Here is a 26,832-nt window from a genome sequence, read left to right on the forward strand (position 1 = left end):
AAATGTAGATGTATAATTACTGCTGTTTTAATCAGTAGCTTATATTAGACAAGAGGATTCAAAGTTCACTCAAGTGGAGCCCATGCAGTATGTTATTATCATCCTTATTATAGGGATATGATCATGTTAATGAATTAGACTAATCATAATAATAATCAGTTCATGTAGGACTAATATTTATTCAATTATTTCAATTTTTTCATTACGGTTTCTGCCATGACTGAATGGTTTGCATCGTTATGTAAGATATTTGCCATCCGAGTGGGATGCAATACTAAACACATTTGTGTTGGGGAAAACGATAGGCTACAGTATGTAGGTATACACATGGAAAGAGGCACATTTTCAAATGATGGCTAAACCGCTGCACACATAACTACGTTAAACTACACACAATTCGAAGGGATGAAACATAGGTGTGGTAGTTAATAGGTTCGGACCATTGACGATAGTCATTTCTTAATGATCAAAAGTCAATGTTATACAAAAAGAAGCCCCTGGCGACTTGCAATTTCCCGTGCGTAACGATGCGCTCAAAGCCGCATCCAACTCATTACGGTCCACTGCACGCGCAAGACGCCTGAAAGGCATTTCGTACTGATATATATTTAAACAGCCAACCTACATTCGCATTGATTGGCCAGGTGGTGAATCTTCTGAGAGTTCCCATTGGCTTGTGGTGCTGGTTTTCCAGTCATCGCTTGGCTTCGTAATTTACTATGAATATTGTATGTGGATGTAGACTTGCGCCGATCATTTGAAATAGACGAAGAGAAGACAGTGGGCATGTGTGCACAGTAGACTGCATTTTCCACAAATTGTTTTTGTGCTTTTTAGTGCGAATGCCGTAATTGAAAATGGAGTTGCAAATCTCAGAGTCAAACGACCATATGGACATTTACATTTTATCGGGAGATAAACATATTTAAGAATGTTTTGCGCAAAATTGAAAGATATGAAAATATCTGGCGAATGCCCCTTCTCCAGTGTAAGCCTGAACGAGGAGCCCGGAGACTTTGAGGAATGTACAAGTAACAGTGCTGCAGATGTGCTACCAATTTCTAAGGATGTATATGGAAATAAATGCAGCGGACTCCCTCAAAGAAGAACCAGCAGGACTAAAGTTAATCTTCATACGTTAGGAGACAGCATCCGAAAATTAGTATGTCCTGAGGTAAGTTAAAAGCTTTATAGACATCTTCAAAAGATGCAGCAGAAAGGCGCTTGAGCACGCTCATGAGCGCTGTCTGAATTCTGACCAACCTGTCGCCGTTTTAATGACTACACTATGCAGGATCCCTGTAAGTGGATTTGTGTTTGACATTCTTTTTTGGTGATCTACATTACCACAATATGTATTGGCCAGTATTAGTCATTAACTTGTTCACTGTGTTGTTTACAGTTTCAAAGACTACATTCTGCCTTCCTACAAATGATGAAACAGCATACATTAACTATGAAATGGTAAGAACATCTTGGCCTTTTTTATCTGTAATTGGGAAAATCATCAGAAAAGACTGTGATTTGCTGTCACAGATCAACCTTTTCATATACATATACAATGTATTATATGATGTATTATTTGACATTTTTGATATCCAGACTGTTATGATCTCTACCAGTATCAGCACTCGGCTGGGTAGAAAATTCTGTGAAGGATTGTTGCTGTTTTGCAAATGTTAGGTCAAAAAGATTATTCATAGCACTGAGATCATGAGAATGATATGTTGAATATGATGTTTAATGATGTAAGGCAAGTAAATATGTTGTTTTCTTTAGCCCAGCAGTGTGGTATGCAGACATCTGTCAAAACAGGAGCATTGATAAGCCAGAGCACTTACTGGAAATCATGACAACTGTTTCTAGTAAAACAGGTAAGAGACGTAAAAAAAAGAAGTAAACTGCGGCAAAACAGTGTGTGACAAAAATGAGAACATGCTTTGTTGTCCTCTCTGTATCTTTCTTTCAATCTCTCCTCTTCTTCACAAACGTAAGGTATCGAAATAGACGCTTTGAAAGTGTTGCTTGGTGAGGAACTCTTTAGAACATGCTACAAGGAGGACGGCCATATTCTGAGGGTGGTCGGAGGAGCACTCCATGATTTCTTGAACAGCTTCAACGTCCTCCTAAAACAAGGCACATCGCCACCGGCAACCACCAGCGACACTTGTGTTAATGAATCCTCAGTGCTCTGCTTGGACAAAGACCCTGGACTCCTCACTGTTTACTACTTCAACCCTCACCCAACCACGGAGCTCTACTTTCCTGGGGTGATAAAAGCAGCCGCCAGCCTACTGTACCACACCTCTGTGGAGGTGCTTATGGAACCCCCCGGGGCCAAGGACAGCACCCTGCAGTCCAGCCCGCAGCCCAGACTCCTGTACTCGGTGGTAGTGAAGGACACCAAGAGCCTGAGCCCCAGTCCTCTCAGGTCCACTTCTGCCGGGACCCTCCCCACCTCACTGTTCTCCACCATCTTTCCTTTCCACCTCTTCCTGGACCAGGACTTGGGCCTGCTGCAAATTGGAGAAGGCCTCCGGAAGAGGCTTAACAGGAAGGACAGCCCCAGAAGGCCTGCCACATTCCAGGAACACTTCTGCATTATTGCTCCCCAGATCAAGTGCACCTTCCAGGGCATTCTGACCATGCTCAATACCCAGTTTATGATCAGGATAAAGCATGGGACATCCACCAAGGACAAGACGGGAAAGGTAGGCATCGGACGATGTTTCCATTTGACTGGTGTGACCCTCAAATCTGACATCTGTGACTAATGAGGTATTACAGATCGCCCAAACTTGAAATTTATGTTAAAATTAGCTCAGAGAGAGACCCAAGTGTGTAGCCATTAATTAAAATGTGCAGTAATTAGTGGTGCACACCGCCTGAGGTGACTATCAACATGACTCCCCAGATGAGATCAGAGGCAAATGTCAAACTGTTTCACCCATTAAAGTCACTAATAGTAATCTCTGTGCCGCCTGCTACACCAACTAAAAATAGATTACTTTATCCTGCACTATGTCTTCCTAAATATCCATATTTACAGAATGGCAACCTGGAACAATGAATGAACTGGTTCTCATCTTACGTTAATTACGTTCTTTCTAGCCCATGGACCTGAAAGGCCAGATGATCTACGTCTCAGAGTCCAACGCCATCTTGTTCTTGGGATCTCCATGTGTAGACAAACTGGACGATCTGACCGGCCGTGGCCTGTATCTGTCGGACATCCCCATCCACAATGCCCTGAGGGATGTGGTCCTGGTTGGGGAGCAGGCAAAAGCGCAGGACGGCTTGAAAAAGCGTCTGGGCAAGGCCATGGCCGCCCTGGAACATGCTCACCTAGCCCTGGAAGAGGAGAAGAAGAGGACCGTGGACCTTCTCTTCACCATCTTCCCTGGCACGGTGGCCCAGCAGCTGTGGCAAGGACAAACGGTGCAGGCCAAGAAGTTCGACCATGTCACCATGCTGTTCTCGGATATTGTGGGTTTCACTGCTGTGTGCTCGCGATGCACGCCCATGCAGGTGATCACCATGCTCAGCGAGCTCTACACCAGGTTTGACCACCATTGTGGCGAGCTTGACATATACAAGGTGAGATTATGTAAGCAGTTCTGCCATCACTCCTATTCACCTGAGTTTAATTATTCTAATGCTAAGTATGCTAGTTTCATATTATCCCGTGTGACAGTTTGGCACAATGTGCACATTTAGGATGATTTAATTTGTTTAAGGCAAACAATATCAACATAATTTAAAGTGATAGAGAAAATGAATTATATTTTGAATTACATTTCAGTGTAAACTACATGTTCCAGTCATACATGTATTTCTATCAAATCCATTACTGTGTGATAAATCACAGTTGTTTGTTGATTTGATACAGATCCACAATAGTACAAGTACACAATTAGTGTTAAACTTGCGTAGAAGTAAATGTTTGGATTGAACTTTAAACAGAATGGCCCAGATCAGAGTACACAAGGTCACAAAAATAAATAAAAATTATTTTCAAAGGATAGTTTTCATAAAGCGTTGACAGAACTACACTCCCCTTAATTTTTATCTTGGTTTAAACGTGTTCTAGAACAGACAGTACTTTATTCTCTTAACCGCACTCAGCAGTCTCAGCCAAGTCCCTCTAATCTGCTGGGAGGTTTCCTAATATAATCAGTGTGTCAGCGAACTATAACAAAGAGAACGGCACATTTGACAAATATCTTGTAAAATACGCAGAAGACAGAAGGTTCCTTCAGGACCCCTGTTTCCATTCTGCATTTGTGGCTAAAAATAGTTTGACTTCAACCATACAACACACTGTAGCTTCTGAGTGCTTTTTCTGTGCTGCTACACACATCACAAACTCCAGAGTCACATTGTTAATACAAATGCTAAATACACTGTAACATTGTGGCTGACGGCCATTTTAAGATATTAGTTAGGGGCCAAATTAGGTACTTAACGTTTGCAAATTTTCTCATTGTTACAAATTTACTAACCAAAAATAGCAAAAAGCAAAAATGTATGATTCTTCAGGATCTGAGGATCTCACTAACACCTACTTAATAAAATAAATCTAAACAATTTAAAGAAGTGCTCACTAAGGTAAAGAATGTAAGACAACTGCCAACTGCATTTCATGAAACTATCAACAAATAATCAAAGTAGGTTTGTGAAAGAGTGTTCCAAGTAGGGTACCAAGCATAACAGCTTCTCTTACATTAAGAAACATCAGGTGTGCACCCAAAAACTGTAAAATAAAAAAGGATTAAAGACAACCTGATTCTGTATCTCGCAGGAGTGTGTCGTGGACATGTAAAGGTCAAAAGGCAGTAACATGGTCATCTCTCTGAAATTTGTCATCTGATTGTCTAGGTGGAGACTATTGGAGATGCCTACTGTGTGGCTGGTGGCCTGCACAAGGAGAGCGAGACTCATGCTGTCCAGATTGCACTAATGGCTCTGAAGATGATGGAGCTTTCTGATGAGGTCACAACCCCCACTGGGGATCCAATCAGAGTGAGTGTTGGGCGCAGCTTACTTCCTGAAGCACCATGCTGAGGGAAGTGGTGGCAAAATTATTGTTTACAAAAATAAACAATGTTTTCTTATCCAACCCTAATGTAGTTTGCAAAGCGTTTTTATTGTACTAACTGAATTATTTTAATTATAATGCTGAGTGTGAATGCACAGTTTCTTCAGAGTGAGAAAGGGAGCTTAGATATTTGGAAAGGTCACAAAAGCATACTTCTTAGCAATTATTTACACACAAAACAAATTCTTTAACAATCCTGGGGAATTCTGTTTTTCAGATGCGCATCGGCCTGCATTCTGGCTCGGTCTTGGCGGGTGTCGTTGGGGTAATGATGCCACGCTACTGTCTATTTGGGAACAATGTCACCCTGGCAAATAAGTTTGAGTCCTGTAGTGTTCCCAGAAAGATCAACGTCAGCCCAACAACCCACAGGTACACTTACAACCTACAATTTATATATATAATTTGAGAGACTTTTAAAATTTATATATTTGATAGAGACAGTGAAAGAGTGACAAGAAAAGGGGAAAGTAAAGAAAGAAAATATGGGAAGGCCTTAGCCTATATGGTATGCGCTCTACCCACTGAACCACAGCCCCTACAACCTACAATTTCCTTGAATAATTATTTCAGAATTGATCTACTTGCTTATAGATAACAAAGTTAATCATTATAGCCCTGCTTAGAGTGGTGCAAAGTTGAAAACATTTCATCCGCCATATGCCTTGCCATAAGACTTGTGAAAACAATGTGATGTAAGGTGAATTTGCTTTATAACTAATTATTGCATTTCCATCTACTCACCCAAAAAATAATACTGCATGAGGTCACAACCTTGAGTGCTTTGTCCAGTGGTAACTAAGTCTGTGAAATATGAATTGTGGCCATATTGCTACAGTAGGCCTATGTAACATTCTTCCAATGCTATCCACATATTTTGTGTGTGATCTGTTTAAGTCATAAACACTCGCGAGCTATAGTTTTGCTCTGTAAACGAAGGCCAGGGAAGGTGATTAGACCAAGTCCATTTCCTCTTCTCTCCTTTTGATAGAAACAGCATTGTGCTTGAATTTATGTTTCTTTTCCTCCATCCTTTTAATCCAGTTTGCTGAAAGATTGTCCAGAGTTTACATTCATTCCCCGGAGCAGACAGGACCTTCCGCCCAACTTTCCTGAAGATATTCCTGGAGTTTGTTACTTCCTGGAGGCTTCTGATCAATGGCCCAGCCAAATTAAGAATGACTCTCAAACAGAGAAGCAGTAATGGAAACTTTGCATAAAATGCCACAATAAAACTGCATTGTGAAATTAGAACATAGCTGCTGTATTCTGCTTTAGGTAACTTACTATATATCGCTTGAAATGTGGGGTTTTAATAACAGTTAGTTATGACATGCTATTTACTGAGCACAATTGTATTTACATCACATTAATCACGTAATTCTTTTGTCACAAAATGAAGGTTTGAACCACATAGTAAATTATCATGCCATGGCTAGATTGACTTGAATGTTCAACCATTCCAATAAACATTGATTAACATTGTTATTGTTTGTATTGTAATCAAACTATTAATAAATATTGTGAATAACAGTATTGATTGTGCTTTTCATAGTGTCAGTGGTTTAATATTATACATGAAAATAAGGAACATTCATTTATTTCAGGAAAGTGACGATCTCACAGCAGCAGAAGAAAAGTCCTTATTTGGAGTGATCTGTGGTTGTACTGTCCAACTATCTATTGGTTGATTATAAAAAGGGCACTATATTTTTCCCAAGTGACACAAACCATCTTCAAAGAAACATAAATTACATGAGGAAACCCATCCAATTTGTTTCTCAAATGTGGGTTGTAGGTGTCTTACATCCCCAGTCCTTGAAGATGGGTACAATTACTACAAAGTCCTTTGCAAATACATTGGCTTCCAGTTCATAAGACGTTTTGAAAACAGTACTTGTTTGTGAAATGAACTAAATTAGATAATTGCTACACAAACAGTAAAAACCTTTGATGTCTCTCAAACACAATGTTAGCATTGCTAAGGTTATTCTACAGCAGTTCTGGTAAATTAACCTTTTGGCGTTCACTTAAAACATTCTATAATACGACACATGTACTTTCTAATTGAAAAGTGCTTTGTAGACAATTGCCTTAATAATACAGTAGACAATATGCAGGCATTATAATTTGACAAGACTTCAACTAATATATGTGAGGGTTTGGATTAACCTAAAAAAGTAAAATATATAAAAAAAATTGTAATTGTAAAAAGCCTTCTGTCGCACGATTGATATGACTGTTTTCATCCACAACGCAATGTTGTAGCCCAACCCTCATTTGATTCTCAATGGACGGTCGCAAGCCCTCTGCCTTTCTCCTCAATCTCCAATTGGACGTTCTAAACGTCATTTTCACAGACAACAGGAATGGCCGTGCACCAACGTAACGCCTGGAAGCAAATGTGTTGTGATATTTATCTTTACGGCGTTTATTGATAAGGAACCCAGAAGAACTGGTCGTAATGGTATGTCACATCCACATATTAATTTGACATTCACGATTCGTTGCTAGGTTGTTTTGCTGCCCGTAAACGCGGTTTTCTTGCCATCCTCACGCGTAGCCTATGCTACACCAGAAATTGCATAATTTGCCTAAAACAACATCGACCCAGCCCGTTTGATTCCGATGTAAATATCATATTAATGTTACCTATTTGCTGTGTATTCTTTTTTATCAGTTAATATATGCACGTCTACATTTCTCATTGTATTCTCTCGACTGTTTGAAAGCACTCCGATAATTCACCGGCCAATTGTTAATGTATTTTTATTATTATAAATTGTCTTTGGTTTTTATTTCAGTACGGATTTGTAAATCACGCTTTGGAACTTCTTGTATTAAGAAATTATGGTCCAGAAGTGTGGGAAGATATCAAGTAAGTGGGGAAGATGTTTGAACAATTACATTTAATACGCCTAAACACCACTATATTGTAATGTAGGATATAGGGCATTGAAGAAAAGTTTTTTTTAAATAGGACCTACTAAAACCCGTGCACTCTAACCTAACCTATTTGAAATGCCATTGCTCAGCATACCATTCCATTAACGTCAAAAACGTAGGGAGTTATTAAATACTTGACAGGATTGAGGCTGTTTCAGCATCAATACTTGTAGCCTAGTAACGATCGTGTCAAAAAAACAAAAAAACATCCCAATTTGGACATGGTCTTAAAAAGGAATTAGCATAATGTATCACGTTCTGGTGATAACTGAACAGACATTTTGGCACTGACATACAGTTCTAATATATTTTTTTACATTATGTCAACAAACCATTTTCTCTACGGGCTCAAATGTTTGGTTAGGTCCAAGTTTATTTTTCATCTACGTTCCTCAGTGTCCCAGACTTGACCCAAGCTTTAAAAAACAAAGACACATCTGCCTTTGACATTTGGGAAAAATCTGTCAATTTTTCACACACAGAAAAACTTTTAATATTAATGTTAACTATTAATGTCCAATGTTTACAGTGCTGACCTAATTCTCATTATTTGTGCATCATTAATCAGTCCTGATGTGCTTTCAAATCTTGTAGCTTTTGGAAAATATATCTTTCTAAATTAACTGAATACATTTGTAGTCATTTTTAACTCACTCGGTTTATTTGCTCAGCTGTCACAAGTTCTCAGAAAAGGGTTGCTTGCCAAGCAGTTTTGTTTATTCAGATCAACTGGTAATCAGGTCATAGATCTCATTAGATGTGTAACAGGCCTGTTTATTTTTCGCCAAGTTCTTTTCATATTCCTTTCCAAATATAGGTAGCCTTTCAGAGGAGTTCATGCTTGGATGCACTTTACATTTCTATTCTGATTGAGGATGCAGTGTAAATATGCTATACATCTCCTTGTTAGTATCACAGTTGTAACAGCTGTGAATTATGTGAGGTACTGTGTACTTGATGCAAAATTGACTTTTTTGTTTTTATTTGTTTTATGTCTCGCAACCAAGTGCATGAGATTTGTGTTCCTCTTAGCATTTTTGGCAAACTTGTTATCAAATGTACAGTTAATCGCCGAATAACATGTAAGGTACAGTACACTTGGTCCTACCTTACAGCACACTTGGTCCTGTGGTTTACAAGACCAAGTGTACTGTACCTTACTGTAAATTAAGAGTAGAAGTTCGTATGTCAGTTGGAGTGAGGAGCAGTGGATGGTGTTCAGTGATAGAAGAATACCTCATAGCAATTGGGATAAAGTGTGAAGTCTTGGTGGACAATGATCTATAGCGCCTCCCAGAGGATAGGAGCTGGGAGAGATGGTGTGGTTAAATCCCTGATGAAATGTCAACAGGAGGGAGGCCCAGCTTGATGTGGAGGGTCAATTCCTGGTCAGAATCATATATGATGACGCGAAAACGTACGACCTTGTTGCAGCTGCCAGTAAAGTTCTCAGTAAGTACAGTACATGTGAATGTTTTTTTGTAACATCAAATGCCTACCCAAGTTTTTAAGGTCACAGTAAATACGTATTTTTCTTCATCTTACAGAGATTAACGCTGGTGACATCCTGCAGATGTTCGGAAAGATGTTTTTTGAGTTTTGCCAAGAGTCTGGATACGACACCATCCTTCGTGTTTTAGGGTCTAATGTCCGTGAGTTCCTGCAGGTAAGTAGTAATACAAGCTCTGACAAGTACGAAATTCTAATGTAAAGTATTTGATTCAACTCTGAGTTGGCATGTACTATATGGGATTGAAGTTATATAGTATGAAGCATTACTAATGAAAAAAAACTATATTCAACTGCTCATCTGTTCTACTAATGTTTTCTAAATAGCATAGAAGTGGGCATTTAGGTTCATGAGAACGATTATGAAGGTTCAATAACAGGAATGTTCACAAATTGTCTCCAGAATCTGGATGCTCTTCATGACCACTTGGGGACCATCTACCCTGGGATGAGGGCTCCATCCTTCCGCTGCACGGATGCGGAGAAAGGAAACAACCTGATCCTTCACTACTACTCGGAGCGCGAAGGCCTCCAGGACATTGTCATCGGCATCATCAAGACTGTGGCCCAGCAGATCCACGGAACTGAGATAGAAATGAAGGTCTGCTTTGTGTTCAGAGTAGGCTTATATCTGTGGGTCGGGGTCGTCTCCTAGGTCAACATGGTAATCAGGTTGAAATTAGGTTTGATGCAGGTTCTCTTTACACAAAGCGTCAGACAAACAGAGGGTCCCCTTGGAAGGACACAGTTGATTCAACGGCACGAATCAACACAAAACATGATGAACATTTTTGTTAACTGTGCATTCATAATGATATATAATTGTTAGACTAACTGTGATATGACTCTATTATAGGATTGAGAATATTTGCCATTTATACATCCAAATTAGCACCGCCAACCACAATGTACGGCAAAATAAAAAACAATCCTTTCCTCCAGTATGATTGCCCCCTCGTTTTCGGACAAAGTCTTTACCACTATAATAGTTAATCATATCTTAGAAAAGGCACCATGTCTTTGTTGCCTCTTCACAGGCCTTGTGTGAAAATGAAAGCACTGAATTGACAGACACACCAAATGTGACACCCGGTTTCTGGAAATGTTAGCCAGGGTTGCCACGGCAACGATGCGCACAGAGACACAGTATTGACGTCAACGTGTCCTGTGCCCAGTAACCCTCTAAACAACATCTCTGCTTTTTTTTTTTTACTAGTCACCAAATCCTTCACAATCTCACAATGGGAAAGAACATCAGATAGGACTTGGGGAATACTGTATTCTAAAACCTCAAAAGCTTTGATTGCTAAAAACCACTTAATTATAAACTCTTAACTTTATACTCAATCAACGTACTGTAAAGTCATCCCTATCTAGCATTCACTACATTAGGTGGGTCTAAAAGCTAGTATTCACAATGCATCTTCAAACAATCCTTTTTTAAATAACAGATATATATTTCCTTCCCAGTAATTCTTGTTGCTGACATTCATGTTGAAATGATTTCTTTAAAAAAAAAGTGTTGTGTACCAACGTCCTCCCTTCAGGTTATCCAGCACAAGAGTGAGGAGTGCGACCACATCAAGTTCCTGATTGAGGAGAAGGACTCGGAGGAGGAGGCTTTCTACGAGGACCTGGACGGCTTTGAAGAGAACGGGACACAGGAGACTAGGATCAGCCCCTACACCTTTTGCAAAGCCTTCCCCTTTCACCTCATGTTTGACAAGGACTTGATGCTCACGCAATGCGGGAACGCCATATACCGCGTCCTGCCACAGGTGTGGGTTTGAAATCAAGCAATCCTGGGATTACACCATCCTAGTCAAGTTTAACTAAAAAGTTTTGTCTGGGAATGTCATAGAACCCCCCCTTGCATTAATGTGCTATAAAGTTATCTGTCCTGATACTGTAACTAGCACTAAGAGTTCAATGCTGTAATCAGTTCACTTATCAAAATTCGACAAGGGCAACTTGGTTTTTGGAAGATTGAGATTTGTGTTTGTTTTTGTTATGCTTCTCAGCTCCAGCCTGGGACATGTAATCTCCCGTCTGTGTTCTCCCTGGTGCGCCCTCACATTGACTTCAGTTTCCACGGAATCCTCTCACACATCAACACAGTCTTCGTCCTCCGCAGCATGGTACGTCAAATCGAAAGAAAAATTGATAAATACAAATAAGTAAATCCATTCAGTCTCGGTCTTAAGAATAAATAGCAGCTGGCAGATAAAGACCTAAAGGGTAGGGAGTTATGTTATGATTTACTGACGGACAGTTTTTAAGGGTTTGTTGTAGAATCGGGGATGAATAGGAGGATTCACATAAAAGGCTCAGTAGCATGTTATCTTCAGACTGTACATCAAAGATTCCATCTGCCAATTGCGTACAATAACAAACAGTGCTTTAATTCATTGTGTGGCATATTTCTCCTAATTTCTCGCTCTTTTTTTCTGTCCTGCCAGGAGGGCCTTCTCAACGTGGAAACCTTGGAGAGTGAGGACGAGCTAACAGGAGTGGAGATCAGCTGCCTGAGGTTAAAGGGACAGATGATTTACTTGCCTGAAGCGGAGAACATTCTATTCCTCTGCTCTCCCAGGTGGGCTACTGTCGGCTCCCTGTCTATGACAAATGTGGTTTCACAATGTCCAATGAGATCATTTAGATGAACATTTTGGAAAAATTGAAAATGTCTCAACTGTCATGTTTTGATACCTCACAATGAACCACTGAAGGGTACTGTTTTTCTCTTTTTTCAAAAAGCCATTCAAGCATAAAAAAGGAGCTACTGGTAGTGGGTGACCCCTGTCACCTTTTCGCTCTCCTTACCCTGAACCCTAATGACACCTCTCCATCAGGAGCTGGTCTAAAGTAAATGGTGCAGTGATGCGTTTTGCATCACTGCGAGAGATGTGCCTCTGTAGGTCTTTGAAGCTGACATAAGTTTTAAATCAGACCTCTTAAAATGTGTTATTCAATTCTATAATCTGAAATCTACCTACAGTATGACTACATGGTAATGATTCAGTGGCTGAGAACAAACTCCGGCGCTCATTTCCTGAACATCAGCCATTTTGTGTGTCGTCAGCGTGATGAACTTGGATGACCTGACGCGCCGGGGGCTCTACCTGAGTGACATCCCGCTCCACGACGCCACACGGGACCTGGTGCTTCTCGGAGAGCAGTTCCGTGAGGAGTACAAGCTGACGCAGGAGCTGGAGATCCTGACGGATCGTCTGCAGCACACGCTCAGAGCTCTGGAGGACGAGAAGAAGAAGACTGACAGGTGGGGATAACACGTGTCAGCTCAGAACCAGACGTCAGACATCTAAGGCCACGACGGCCTCTTAGACACAGACATGTAAACACGGACACGGCAGGAAGTATGGGTTAGGTCTTACATTGTTTTTAAAGAGATGTCTCACTATTACATTCAAAACGCACCCTTTTTCAACAAGATACCCAAAACAGCTCTTGAAGGATTTCCAGGAAGTTTCTACACGAGGGACAGTTGATGAAACCTAAATGATGATTAAGTGAGAATAGAGCCTCGTGCACATCCAATTCAGTTCTAGATGCTAGACTACTTTTAAAAACGTTTAAATCAACAATCTGCCTTATCTTAGCATTACCTCAACATTTTACTGTCGCCCAAATATAGCTCTGTTTACAGTGCAAAGGGCTTGTAGAGAGAGCACCCTTCCCCCGGCCTCCAGGAGGAGTTTATCTCCAGCGGTTCAGCTCACTCAGAGTGCTCTGAAGTGTTCAGGGGTCAAAGGCATGAGGTCAAATGTCAGGAACGCAGTAGCAAATACAAATCAGTGTAAATACACAGTAAAACGCCACCAGCTGTTTGGGCTGGCCAATCCCCCCCCAAAATACTTTTTCTCAGTAGAATCGAGATTTTGTCTTCATCTCGTTTGAGGTGGAAGTGAAATGTCACAGCAATTCAGGCCCTGTCAACGGAAGTCTAGTGACATGGAACACAGAGGAAGCTCTCCATTAGAACTGCTAGTCGTAGCGTTCCTCTCCTCTTCCAGCGACAGGCTTGATCCTCACTTTTATTATAATTCCTTGAGCACTTCTCTGGGGCTGAACAGGTCTGGGGAGATGAGTCAGACTCAACATTGATTAAGGCTCCTGTCTCAACGCTTCGGGGACACGGTACACTGATTGCCTTTTTTTTTCCATTGCTTTTTTTCCAACCGCATTTTAAGACAGCGTGGAGTTGGATGCAAGTGTGTGAAGACAAACATACATAGACAGACATTAAGTGCAAATTGGCCTCGGGGGCTCTGCGTTCTCTTGCCAAAACATCTTATCACTGTATTGGGTCCAGCTGGTGCATTCTCTCTGAAAGGCCAAAGACTCCTTTATAAAAAAAGCTGTGACTTGATGAGATCTTGGCTCGCCTTGCTCTTGAGTTGCAGAGAATACCAGAGAACTGAGGTGCTATAGGAAGACATTTTGTGTGAGGGAATCTGTGTGCGTCATGTGCCCAGTAATGCTGATGCATCATTTAGGACATTTGGTGGTTGACAGACAGCCATAATTCAAAGCAGTTGCTATAGCGATGAGCAACACCTTCCTCATTTAAGAGCAGCTTGTGCAAAGACATGTCCTAAAATGGATGAGAGAATGGGAATGTTATTGAATTTACCCTGACTGAGGACTCAGTGTTACTCACTGCCCTTTGTTGACCACCAAAATCAAACAGAATTAAATCACAAATACCCCAAAAAGTGAAAGGTTTTCTGCAATTTTTCATAAATGTCAAGCCAAATTATAAAAGACAAATCAATTGTTTCTAAAATCTGCTCTTAAAGAAAATGTGAACTCTTTCAAGAGACAAATACTGGAATACAACAGAATGCCCTTCCCCCATTTGTGTCTTTCCATATTTCCTCGACTGTAGGTTGCTTTACTCGGTTCTGCCTCCATCTGTTGCAAACGAACTGCGACACCAGAGACCGGTGTCGGCCAAGCGCTACGACAACGTGACTATTCTCTTCAGCGGTATCGTGGGATTCAACGCCTTCTGCAGCAAGCATGCCTCGGCCGAGGGGGCCATCAAGATAGTCAACCTGCTCAATGATGTTTACACTCGTTTTGACATCCTGACCGATTCTCGGAAGAACCCTTACGTATACAAGGTTGGGAGTTTTTCTTTTGAAGATACATCTAACTTACATTCACGCCAGTTACTGTTTTGCTGCTTGCTGATCTTTAATATCCGATATCATTTCAACGAAAAACTATTGAAATCAATGACTCAGACACCATTAGGTCTCATTAGAATGGCTTTACCCTTCAACTACAGTCTTATTTTAAGTGAGGACGGCATTTTATAGCCTCCCTGCACCAGATTTACATTCTAGGCTTTCAGACAAGAATGCACTTTAAGAAGTCAAACAAACCTTACTACAGACAAGAGATGGGTTTCTGCCACTGGGTCACCAAAATAAGTAATATTTACATTACAACCTTAATGACTAGGTGGTCCGAGGTTTTAACTGGCTCCTAAGAGCCGCTGAATGTCTATAAGCTGACGTAAGTGTTTAAGTGTTTGTCTCCTTGCATATTCCTGGACGGGGGCTTTTGAGAGCTTCTATTGTCAGCTTCTGAAGGCGTCACGGTCATGCCAGAGCCCAAAAGTGAGGCTGTTGTATTGTGTACACCTCACGTCCTCTTTGACACCAAGAACCTTGTCGGAGTTTCTTACAGTACAGCGGCATTTCAATAGAGCGGTTATGACATTTAAATAGAACTTTTATCCCACTGTGTGTTTTGACCAAAATGATGTTGGTATGTGTTTGGAGTCATTGTTTGGCTTCAAGCAACAGTGAAAACAACAACAACAAAAACATTTATATATACTATATATGTGTGTTTATCTCTTGCAGGTAGAGACAGTGGGTGATAAGTACATGACAGTCAGTGGCCTACCCGAGCCATGCACGCATCACGCCCAGTCTATCTGTCACCTGGCCCTGGACATGATGGAGATAGCAGGACAGGTCAAAGTGGACGAGGAGCCAGTACAGGTGCGGATGAAATACATGTTGCCGTCTCTCCAAACAGTGATCACTGATATGAGTCTAGTCTCTAGTCTAATGTGATTTATCCATCAGCCTTATTAGCTTCATTCTATTTTGCCATTGCTTCTTAACAAACAAGGTTTTAAAGATATGATTTCAGAATCTTAATATCTTCCACAATTGGTTCTTCATAAATGTGTGAAAGCCATTCAAAATGGCACTGTGCACATTTCCACTCTGCATACCCTAGCAGCTGTAACTGATGTGAAACAGCGGACCTTTGTTTAACTGATGGGCCGAGTTTGTTATTGTATCAGTGACTGTTGGGAGACTTAGCATTGGAAACTCTCGTCTTGTGGTTAACAAAAGCCTGTTTATTACGCCCATGGCATTGGAGGGGGAGGGTGGGGGACCCGGTTAGGCTGAAGAAACAACCTGAAATCATGTCTCTACTATCCACTATCCTATGTCTAAAAATAGGTCCCACGTTACCTTTCTCCAAAGCCTTTACTGTTGAACTTGTATTCTCTGTTTTCAAGTACAGGCTGTCTAGAACTCAACAAGAGACACAAATAGATTCCGTTGAATGGAAGGGTCTGGATTTTGGCTTTGGTTGAGGCTTGTTCTCTGCCACTGTCATTGAGAGTTTCATACAGTTTTCAAACCAATAAAAGCAGACATCTTTAAATCAGCAGGTGTTAGGAAACAAACTAATCCTGACTATTCAATAATTACAATAGCAAAATGCTCCCCCCCCCCAAAACATGGTGTTTTCTAATATTTCCCTTCAAGCAGCGCAAAGGAATGGGATGTTACATTAGTGTGTAGATAAGACTGGTAAACACTCAACGAACCAGACCAGTTGTCATGTCTTGTGTTTATCCTTAGTCTTTGTGGGACACAAATCACCACCGTGGTTTAACGTTCCTTTACAACAAAGATGTAAATGTCCTAACTGGAGCTTCAAACCTATGTGTAAACAGTCAATTTACTATAGACGGTTTGTTCTAAAATGCCTGACCTTTGAGATGTTCAGACAGTCACATGGTGCTCAGCCTGTTAAATGGCAGGTGGCTGCTGGAACACCACCAAATGCCTCCACAGATTGTTGGAAGGAATTCATGTGTTTTCCTGCCAAATGTATCTTCAATAGATACACACACACAGATCCTCGGTGTGACAGTGTTTTGGGTATTGTGTCACTTCGCCAGTGTCAAAACAACTGCAAGCTGACTTTAAATAGTGACAGGTACGTCAACAACATGGCGAAGACACAAAGTGCGAAACACTCATTTTTCCCGGTTACTCAGTCCGTTTTGGTCCCGTCCTCTATCTATTCTCCAGATAACAATTGGGATCCACACAGGGGAGGTGGTTACAGGAGTGATTGGACAGAGGATGCCACGCTACTGCTTGTTCGGAAACACCGTCAACCTCACCAGCAGAACGGAGACCACGGGAGACAAGGGCAGGATCAACGTTTCTGAATACACATACAGGTAAGAGCGAGGATGTTCCCTTTTGTCACGCTGTACAACAAGGCCCGAATAGTCAGCAGTGGACCTGCAGGATGTTCAGGTGAAGCTGTCGCAACCGTTCAGTGACAAAATTGTGATACAAGGCAAGAACATGGAAACGAAAACTCTTTCATTCCAGGTGTCTGCAGTCTGCAGAGAACGCCGACCCCCAGTTCCACCTGGAGTACCGAGGACCCATCACCATGAAGGGAAAGAAGGAACCCATGAAAGTGTGGTTCCTGTCGCGCAAGAACTCTGAGGCTGACGTGGGACCTTCTACGGCGCCTGTTCACGTCTGAGAATCTACTGTCGATGCTGTAGACAATACTTAAATCAATTATTCACACAGAAATGCTCATCTTTATTTGCCTAATGTTTCTTATTAGTTTGATATAGAATTAACTGTTTTGATGTAAAAACAATCATGTCAACATAGGGTACACTGTTAAATAGAGGGCTCACAAATTGCCAAATAGCAACTAGTATTTTGGTAGTCTTGATTTCTCTGTCCATTGTGTAAAAATTGCAATATGCACATGTAGTATATTCTGAGTCGCACACTGTCTACATTCATTACAACTAATTCTACCAATAGTATATATTTTTTTTCTTCTGTCAAGGTATTCTGAAGTATGTTTTTCTGCTTACAGTATTGTTGAACTAGTATATTTATTTATTGCATGCAAGACAAATTATTATTTAAGTATCACAGATGTATGTAAAAGTATTTTATGGTTCTCAGCCACTTAGGATATACATTTTGTAAATGTTTATTTTAATTCACAATTTCCTGACCAGTAGTAAATAGTTAATTTTTTGCAAGGCATTTGTGTGGTCTTGGATATTAAGTGTTCACCCTCACTAGCTTTCTATTTATATTCTCACTCTCAAAACCACTGTCATTGTGCCAAGTGCCTCACAAAGGAGTGTTGAGATGTATTCCCTCTGTATAAATACACCAACAAAAACTGTTTTGTGTTGAATAAAAATGAGGCAACCTGACCAATGATGTTATTGTTTGTTTTAAGTCATGAAGAAGAGCTGCTTCATTCCAATTCTTAACCCTTGTGTTATTTTCTGGTCATTCTGACCCATAAGTCATTGTGACCCATCGTCGTATTGCGACAACTTTACCGCATACAAAAACAAAGTGAAGCATTTTCTTTTAACCGTTGGGCTGTCTCAGACCCCCCACATTGCAAAGGTTAAAAGAAAATTATTTTTATTTGTTTTTGTAGTGGGTAAAATTGGGTAAACACAACGATGGTTCGTTATGAACCTTTTGGTCATGTGACCCGAAGGCAGCACAAGGGTTAAACAAATGTTACAAGCTTTACAAGGAGTTATGGGAGAAAACCAGAAGAGTCCTGAAATGTTAAGGTAAATAATCTACAAAGAGGATTGCACATAACAAAAAGTGACTAATGAGATTTTTGGAATGTCGATGTTCTCGTCAGTCATACAAAGGCTTAAGAAGGTACAGTAAACTTTGTGAAAGGATAAGGCATTAGGCACCTCCTGGTCGCTGTTTCATGCTGAGGCCAAACAAAAACGAAACGTCGATACCGGGGGCAGCTGCCAAAGCCAGTCCATGGTGTGAGAGGAAGTGGATGAATTGGCTCCCTGGTATGACTGTTGCCTGGTACTACAATAGAAATATCTTACATCTAGCTTCAACCGAGGGAAGTTTAACACAAGACCCAGAGCTTCCAGGAACTGAGTTTTAGTGTTTTGCCAGTCTAATCCAGTGAGTCTGTAGAGGAAAAGGGTCAAAGGAGTTTGAAAACATCAATATTTGGCTAACGTCAAGAAGTTCAAGCTCAAAGCTTTGGCTTCAAGATGGAAATAACCAATCACAATCCAGGGATTTGATTTTCAGAGTTCCAAAATGTCACTATCATTAAGAAGAACATATAGAAAAATAGGTGCTGGAAGCATCTTCCATGTATAGCCCATGTTCACAAGTTAGATTTGAGCTTTTCCACTCTTAATGTAAAATTCCATCATTCTGGAGCTGGGTAGTTCAGCCTTCATCTCTCAGAGGGACCAATGTTCAGTGGTCATGTTTTCATGTAGTTCACCAGGACACAAAAACAAACCAATAAGCCTTGTGTATGCATGTCATAAGTGAACACCCTAAGGTATGTCTGAGGAAAAAGAATGTCTACTTTGCAGTAGGGAGCCCAAGTATGACATCAACCTTTTGGCATCATTCGGGTCATGCTTTGAAGCTTTACTCTTGTTTACCCTCGACTTGCTGATGCTGGCAACACTGACTGACACTGAGCACTGACAAAATACCAGGAGCACATAACCCCCCCCCCCAAAAAAAGAAAACTCATATATTTGACAGATGAGGGAGGAAAATAGAGAAATACATGACTAGATCTGAGGAAATGTTCAAACGCTTCAAACCATGCTGCTGGTAAATAATGCCTGTACAGTGCTGTCGTCTACAATAAGTAACAGCTTGTAGAGTGCTGCACTCTAGTGTTGTCACGCTACTGTTGGTGTCAGCCCACCTAAGGTTTCTTATAGCAGGCCAGCTAGACTTGTGTACTGTGCTGCAAACAGCCTGTGCACCTTTGTTCTGATCTCTGAAGCTGCTAGGGATCCCAAACTCTAAAATAAATCAAAACTTGATTTGGATTTGTGGATTTCGATTGACTACAACATTTCTGTAACAAACTTGCTGTGGTTAATGATGCACAAAAATAAAAATGAAAAGAAAAATAAACTCACCTGTGACCTAACAAGTTGTCAGGCCAATTGACAAATTCCATTCCTTCAAGTGATTCAATTTCAAGAAACTTGATATCCACGCAGTCCAGGTCATTTGTTAGGGTGGATATATTATTTCAAATTTGTGCATGTTAGATGGGCAGCTGTAAGCCTCAATTCAACTTTATACTTTTCATCACAATTCAAATCCTCAGTGGTTCAGGTACACCAACTAAGAGGGTGATCAATAAACCAGATAGAAAGTACTAAATACTGTTTGCACCACTGAATCCTTGTCAGTGCAAAACCAGAAATATAACTTAGTTTAAAAGGGAAATGTATAGTTTAAGCATGCAAGCCTTTACCACCTTGAACCTGTCATGTGCACGAACACTGCTGCACACTTTAACATGACCTCGAATGAACGTGGGTCTTGTTGAAATTAGATCTATAGGAAACTCCAACCAAGAACCACAGGACAGATACAATAATACAGTCTATTGTTTGTGTTTGTGCATTTCTATTCAGAGTGCAGGTTAGGTTAATAATTTACATTTACCATACAGCAACAAGTAATACTACTACACTATATCTCACAGTGATCTCTTCTCTATCTCTTATTGATTACAACACTCAAGCTGCACAGTAATTGTGCTCTGAGATTATCTCAGAGTGATAGCTTGGATAAAAATATGTTGCGTTATGTCTGTTTATAGGTCACTATAACACAGCACTGTCCGGCACTTAACCCTTGTGTTCTCTTCGGGTCATTCTGACCCATCAGTCATTGTTACCCACCGTCGTATTGTGACAACTTTACCGCATACAAAAACAAAGTGAAGCATTTTCTTTTAACCGTCGGGCTGTCTCAGACCCTCCACATTGCGAAGGTTAAAAGAAAATGATTTTTATTTGTTTTTGTATTGGGTAAAATTGGGTAAACACAACGATGGTTCGTTATGAACCTTTGGGTCATGTGACCCGAAGGCAGCACAAGGGTTAAGGACAGTGAGCTAAATAGAATATTGCAAAAATAGAAGGATTATTTTCAGGTTTGACAAGTTCTTTACGGAAGCCTATTTGGGTCAGAAGGAATAGTTGGAAAGTTTTTTTATGTATTACAAACAGTTCTATAAAAAAGTATTTCTTTAGAAAGTCTGCTATGATATGCTATGCCGTGTATACAGTAAACAAAATGATTCAGTTTAGGAGGAGACATTTGACAGTAAAAAAACTGACCTGATTTAGTATTTCAGCATCAATAACTCAGGCATATGTTTTGGAAGATGATCAGCATTAGAATTATGTGTACTCGTTATCAGTTATACACTTCAAAGGTTCAGATTTTCACAACAAGGACAACCAGTGATGAATAACCGTCAGACAATAAAACGCCTCATTTATAGTTAAGTAGTGGAAACATTGAGGTTAAAGTTCCAAAGATGTAACAATATATTAATGATCAAATAAATATTCAATCTAAAACAGATGCAAAATTAAGAGTCAAAGTCAAAGATGTGTAATCTGACCCACACCCATTCAGTGCCCCCACTTATCCAGAGATTTTTACAGTCCTACACACAGATAAGATAGAGAGAATGCTGAAGGTCATGTCTGGAGTTGCTGCAAAAGCTCCTGGATGTCCTGTAAAGAAACATTTAGGTTAAACCTTAAAATAACAATGACAAGATAGCACTACATGCACAAGGCCCAATTGAACATTTAGGGAGCTGAGGACTGAGAAAGATCAAGCTCTTTGGAAGGAGCGGTCTTTGCACAAATCTGCAGAGTCCTTGCCAGCTTGAGTGCATGCTGTCATTTAACCAAAAAGAGATGTACGAAATACTAAAATATTTTGACATTTGTTTCAATTTGATTGAACCGTGAACTCAAATTGTTGAGGGGATAAGTTTAGTATTACATTTGAAACAAAAAAGACGTATCTTGACAAGTGGTCTCTGACTTTTGGACCTTTTACTGTATGTTAAAGACCAGACGAAGATGACAGTATAATACATGTGGTGCTTGGGATTGTTCATTGCAATTAAAAATAAGTTATAGTTCTTCAACTTATCTGCATTGACTTCATACATCCGTGTGGCGTTTCTGCACCCCCCCACACAAACACAATGTGCCCTGTGATCCTGGTTATTATTGCATTCATATGTAATCAAAAACAAGTATGTGTGAAATACTAAAGAATTTGAATAAAAGGATGTGCATCCCCTGGATTTCCTCAACAAAGGGCTTCTGGGTTCTCTCAGAGGACAACAGTTTGTACCCCAGTAAATACTGCATGGAATACAGGCTAGGTTTAGACAAGGGAAGTGTAGCCTATCACCCACTTTCCTAAGAGAACATGCACAAAGGAATCAGAGACCCACCCTGTGTAAACTGGCATTGCTCTTTAACCACAAATTTCTCAGGAAACTTGACATCTGCTCTTTTACTTGTCTCTTTGCAAAACAACAGTTATGAAGTAAGGTATTTCAATTACTCAAATTATTTCATTTATCTGCAGCCAAATGGTTGCGTGGGGATGTGTTTGTGAGTGCAGCAGACTATTGTATGGGATGTAGCCTTGAGGAACATGTATCCTGTGAGCTTTAAACAGCCACATCAGCATACTGTACAGATATCAGGAGAGATAAGGGGGTGAGCTAACCTGCGCCACACTTTAAAAGGCCAGGTCCAGACTGAGACAAGTCACTCCTTCAAGCGTGCAGTCGTTCACCTCACCCAGCAATCATGGCCTTCAACGCAACTTGGAAAGTAGACCGCAATGACAACTATGAAAAGTTCATGGAACAAATGGGTAAGAAAATGATTTATTTTTGTAACTAAGAAGGTCAGCATGCAGTGTGTGATTTATGGCAATCTTTAGTGTGATTTATGTCTTTTTCATGAATCTACTTGGTATTGCTTTTTCAAACAGGCCTACAAGTTTATTCAGCGTCAACACCCTGTGTGGACAACATTTTCAAACACTTTCCCAACTGAGTGCGCTGCTCATGCTAGACTAGGCCAAACCTGCTAAACTGACCTACTGAATGATTTTAACGGGAGGCATTGGAAATGTTGACTGTATTCCTGCTCGCAGGTATCAACATGGTGAAGAGAAAGCTAGCCGCTCACGACAACCTCAAGATCATCATCGAGCAGACAGGAGACAAGTTTCACGTGAAGGAGAGCAGTGCCTTTCGTACGGTGGAGATAGACTTTACCCTGGGGGTGACCTTTGAATACAGCCTTGCAGATGGAACAGAGCTGTCGGTAAGTGACGTATGACATTATGCTCAATAGAGGGACCTCACTGTTTAGGACATACAGTATTTCAACACACGTTGAGTATGACGATGCCACATTTTCAGAAGTTCAATACTAGCAGTAGAGAGTGTGCCCTTGGAAATGTTTAGCAGAGTAAAGTCTATGGACTGTATGTATATTCACAGGTTAGTTTGATATCCACATATTATTTGTAAATATGTGCAATGTGCACAAGGAAAGCATTATTATCTGTGAGTGGTCAATTTCCTCTGTATTTAGTCCACCATCACCCCATTACCAAATCAATTGTTTGCAACAAAATTACACTACCTCACAAGTCTTTAGTACAGGCAATAAAGAAATACAGTAGTTAAACCAATTTGGCTCAAGTTTATTTGTCATGTTTCATGACCACTTTGACCTTTCAGGGTTCATGGGTCATGGAGGGAGACATGCTGAAAGGGGTTTTCACCAGGAAGGACAACGGCAAGACACTGACAACAACCAGGGTCATCACTAATGATGAACTTGTACAGGTGGGTTACAGTCTATTCAAACACAAGCCTCTTACTGTACATCCATGATGCCAGCATCAGAAGCATTATGAGATAGCATGAATAAAATCTCTCTTCTTCAATCAGAGCTTCAACTACGAGGGCGTGGATGCCAAGAGGTTTTTCAAGAGGGGCTAGAGGTCAAGAGTCAGCATGGACGGATGTGTCAAGATACTGTACAATTTGTCAAATGTTTCAATACAGATGGCTGAACAAGGATTTTAAGCATGTTTCACATCGCTATCCACAGTCGCAGACAACATCAGACCAGATTTCCTTTCATTAACCAACTTGAACATCTGTACACGTTTTGAAGGAAAAACGCACCTTTTTTATATTACATTTTTAAAACAGTAAACCCATTGTCAGGTGTTGAGTCCATTTCTTTGCTGTCACAAAATCTATTCACAAATGCCATAATCATTACAAAATCAATAACTGTAACCCCCTCTGTATGCAGTTGACCAAGTACTCTGCAAGAAAAACTATCCAAGTGTAAAAGTCAAGAGATACACAAAACAGGATTATTTGGTGATAGCATGTACAGTTTATTAAAACAATAAATAGAAATAAATATATAGGCATCTCCAAAAATATAAAGTGTTACACAGTTAGTCACTGTACATGTTTCTCTCCTATAGATCCCCACTGTAAATGATCAACAACATTGAGGCTTTATGGGGCATTACCTTTACTAATTGTACATAGATGCTAGCTAATGTATAAAATTATTTAATTGTATTTTAGTGTGGGGCGTAAGGTTTGGCCAGATGCTTTACAATCCTCTGACATATCTAATTAAAGCTGTAATATAAAAGCGATGACTTTCAGGACACACTGATCTCATTCTAAAGTGGACACAAGACGGACGATGTCATTGACAGCCGACCGCCAAGTGTTCTCAAACTCAGTGGCAACACTGCTGTGCGCACCCACACACACACACTCACACGGAATATCGTAAACGACAATGGTGTCAGGTCAACCTTATTAAAGCGCAAGACCCCCAGTTGTTGTTCTATTAGAGTGCAGTCAATCCAGTTCAATTCTGTCATGGTAAAGATGCAAAGGCACTCCTGTTAAAACAATTTATAGATATATACAGTATATACTGTATGTACAAATTACATTCTAAATTATAAAGCCAGTGGAAACATTTGCATTCTTTTTCAAACATTTACAGAAACATGTACTTGACAGTATAATACATGGAAAATGAAGCTAATAAAAAAAAAGCGAAGTGTTCTAGAGTGAAGCCCAGGCAGCATGTGACGGGTGATGATCGGCATCACAACAGCTGAACCACACCAGCAACCCCATGAACTGAAGTCGGAAGCTCAGACTGTTTTCGATCAAAAAAAAGAAAAGAAAAAGAATGTCTTTGCACTTTATTATACATGTTGCGCACTACTAACAGAAAGATGACCTTGTTATGGGTTAGATTAGTTTGATGTTTTGGAGGAAATGTATCAATGCTGTAGAGGAGCCTACATGGATTGCAAGTTTTTGAAACATGTTGCGTCCGTTTAGAGAGGGGCACATGGAAACAACCTTAGATTGGATCCTGTACACGTTTGTACACGAGTCATCTTCCACTACAGCTAGTGTTACAAATTATGTTCTGTAACTAGAATAAATATGGTTTTGGAGTGTTTCTTCAACTTCCAAGTCTTTCGTTTTACCACCTCGGCATTCAACACCAGTGAGCCAGACTAGTTTTAAGGTTAGAGTATACCATTTTTAGCTTGTTTACACTTAACCAGACTAGTTATTGTAATTTATTGTCTAATATTCTTTCGTCTTTCGCACCTGCCTAAATGGTCACAGCCATTTTACTATGCTTGACTAATCTGAGACGTAGATATTTCCCAGTCATTTCCTAATGACAGAGGGCTAAATATATGGACACAGGGCCATCTACAGGTGAAGCAGCAGCACAGCCCTCGTTCTACAGGAGGGACACGACAGGAGCGATGCTAAATATTGTACAGCCAAACATGGTCTATGGAGGTACATGCAGAATGAAGGTCAGCAGTATGTGTGTTCTGTCTTGTCTAGTCACAAGGTTACATCAGTAAAATACCATGAAAAAACATCTAGAATATCGTGTAACTGGTTTTGGGTGAGTTGCCTGGAATGGTAAATGTGGCACAGATACTTTGAGACTTAAAAGACCAACACATTCTTATCAAAGTTCAGAAATAGGAGTATTTATTGACTGGCCCAAGAAGTTGTGCATGTCTTTGTACTAACTCTGATTGGGAAAACATTTGAACGTGGTGGTTGCTAGGAAACAATGTCAGATATCCCATGCTCATGCTAATACTACACACAACAAAAGTAACTAGTATTACATTTTGGAAGTACTCATGCAAATTTGCAAAAACCATCATAGTTGTCTACTTGTTGGACAAATTTGGTGCACTGACGCAGTGCTTTCTTTAGACAACTTGCAGAAGACAACTACGAATTCTGCAAAAATTTTACATTTTGGGATAAATATTAAGAAACTGGTGGCTCACCAGTTAAATGCCATCCCGGTTCAAATCCGGCCCGGGCCATTCTCTGCATGCCATCCCCTCTCTCACCCTGCCTTTACTATTTATGTCATCCTTTCACTGTCCAAAAAGGCATGAACATGCCAAAAATGTATCTAAAAGCATTGGGAAACAGCATCCGGGCTAACCAACCAACTTGAGCATATTCCAAAAGTGTTTTTAAAAGTGCTGTAGACTACATCCTGTTCAAGTTTCCCCCAGATCACAAACCTTCCATGTATGGACAGGACAACCGATTATGCTGTTCACTGAATACATACTACAATTTACGAGAGTACCGATGATGCGTTTTAATGATGGAGTTCCATCGCTTGCATTGACAAGTATCGAGCAAGTTGAGCTCTAGTATGCATAGAAGGATGTGGTACGTAAGCCAAACGATCATAAAGGTTCCTGTGAGAACAGAGACAGTGTTGTAGAGTATACATCTAGTCTATATGGTACTCACCAGTTAATACCATCACAAATAACCTCGCTCATCCAGTCCTTTGGCAGACACTGGATTCCACTTTGCTGTGGGCTTATTGCTACTATGGCCTGGAAATAAGAAATACGACAAAACAGAAAAATAATACATCAAAAATGTAACATGTCGCCAGAATTGACCTTAAAAACAAAACAACATGAAAG

The 26,832-nt window shown here is 40.3% G+C and overlaps 4 protein-coding genes across 10 annotated transcripts in view; 3 read left to right on the forward strand and 1 right to left on the reverse strand.

The window, feature by feature from the left end:
• The first annotated feature begins 729 nt into the window (after positions 1 to 729).
• On the forward strand, positions 730 to 6,631 carry gucy1a1 (guanylate cyclase 1 soluble subunit alpha 1). The gene is made up of 8 exons (XM_062477639.1): positions 730 to 1,174; positions 1,403 to 1,464; positions 1,780 to 1,874; positions 1,996 to 2,711; positions 3,112 to 3,597; positions 4,879 to 5,022; positions 5,316 to 5,470; positions 6,143 to 6,631. Exons 1-8 carry the CDS (start codon positions 932 to 934, stop codon positions 6,300 to 6,302), a joined length of 2,061 nt encoding a protein of 686 aa, XP_062333623.1. The 5' UTR covers positions 730 to 931; the 3' UTR covers positions 6,303 to 6,631.
• Positions 6,632 to 7,404: 773 nt separating this feature from the next.
• On the forward strand, positions 7,405 to 18,104 carry gucy1b1 (guanylate cyclase 1 soluble subunit beta 1). Its single transcript, XM_062477640.1, has 13 exons — positions 7,405 to 7,565; positions 7,903 to 7,976; positions 9,396 to 9,496; positions 9,592 to 9,710; positions 9,957 to 10,154; positions 11,101 to 11,331; positions 11,575 to 11,691; positions 12,013 to 12,146; positions 12,636 to 12,833; positions 14,463 to 14,700; positions 15,451 to 15,591; positions 16,930 to 17,084; positions 17,242 to 18,104. The coding sequence occupies exons 1-13, from the start codon at positions 7,563 to 7,565 to the stop codon at positions 17,399 to 17,401; spliced, it is 1,869 nt and encodes a 622-aa protein (XP_062333624.1). The 5' UTR covers positions 7,405 to 7,562; the 3' UTR covers positions 17,402 to 18,104.
• Positions 11,314 to 26,832, reverse strand: part of usp53b (ubiquitin specific peptidase 53b) — a 29,691-nt gene continuing 14,172 nt past the window's right edge. For 2 of the 7 annotated variants that reach the window (XM_062477635.1, XM_062477634.1), the window contains one exon: positions 23,779 to 26,739. In XM_062477635.1, the coding sequence (XP_062333619.1) occupies positions 26,663 to 26,739 (77 nt within the window). In that variant the 3' untranslated portion in view covers positions 23,779 to 26,662. Of the gene's footprint in view, positions 12,805 to 23,778; positions 26,740 to 26,832 lie in introns of those variants that run through there. The other 5 variants (XR_009932127.1, XM_062477638.1, XR_009932126.1 and 2 more) reach the window with 5 other exon arrangements.
• On the forward strand, positions 22,490 to 24,007 carry fabp2 (fatty acid binding protein 2, intestinal). The gene is made up of 4 exons (XM_062477647.1): positions 22,490 to 22,638; positions 22,924 to 23,096; positions 23,519 to 23,626; positions 23,732 to 24,007. The coding sequence occupies exons 1-4, from the start codon at positions 22,572 to 22,574 to the stop codon at positions 23,780 to 23,782; spliced, it is 399 nt and encodes a 132-aa protein (XP_062333631.1). The 5' UTR covers positions 22,490 to 22,571; the 3' UTR covers positions 23,783 to 24,007.

The sequence above is a fragment of the Osmerus eperlanus genome, chromosome 14 (assembly GCF_963692335.1).
Source record: "Osmerus eperlanus chromosome 14, fOsmEpe2.1, whole genome shotgun sequence".
Classification (NCBI taxonomy): domain Eukaryota; kingdom Metazoa; phylum Chordata; class Actinopteri; order Osmeriformes; family Osmeridae; genus Osmerus; species Osmerus eperlanus.

What these genes read in the sequence shown, in the direction of transcription:
- gucy1a1 (XM_062477639.1), top strand. Translation starts at nt 932, where the DNA reads ATGTTTTGCGCAAAATTGAAAGATATGAAAATATCTGGCGAATGCCCC. An exon ending in CATACATTAACTATGAAATG is followed by an intron (nt 1,465 to 1,779) that starts GTAAGAACATCT and finishes TGTTTTCTTTAG; the next exon opens with CCCAGCAGTGTGGTATGCAG. An exon ending in GCGAGCTTGACATATACAAG is followed by an intron (nt 3,598 to 4,878) that starts GTGAGATTATGT and finishes CTGATTGTCTAG; the next exon opens with GTGGAGACTATTGGAGATGC.
- gucy1b1 (XM_062477640.1), top strand. An exon ending in GAACTGAGATAGAAATGAAG is followed by an intron (nt 10,155 to 11,100) that starts GTCTGCTTTGTG and finishes TCCTCCCTTCAG; the next exon opens with GTTATCCAGCACAAGAGTGA. An exon ending in TATACCGCGTCCTGCCACAG is followed by an intron (nt 11,332 to 11,574) that starts GTGTGGGTTTGA and finishes TATGCTTCTCAG; the next exon opens with CTCCAGCCTGGGACATGTAA.
- fabp2 (XM_062477647.1), top strand. Translation starts at nt 22,572, where the DNA reads ATGGCCTTCAACGCAACTTGGAAAGTAGACCGCAATGACAACTATGAA. An exon ending in AAAGTTCATGGAACAAATGG is followed by an intron (nt 22,639 to 22,923) that starts GTAAGAAAATGA and finishes TCCTGCTCGCAG; the next exon opens with GTATCAACATGGTGAAGAGA. An exon ending in CAGATGGAACAGAGCTGTCG is followed by an intron (nt 23,097 to 23,518) that starts GTAAGTGACGTA and finishes TTGACCTTTCAG; the next exon opens with GGTTCATGGGTCATGGAGGG.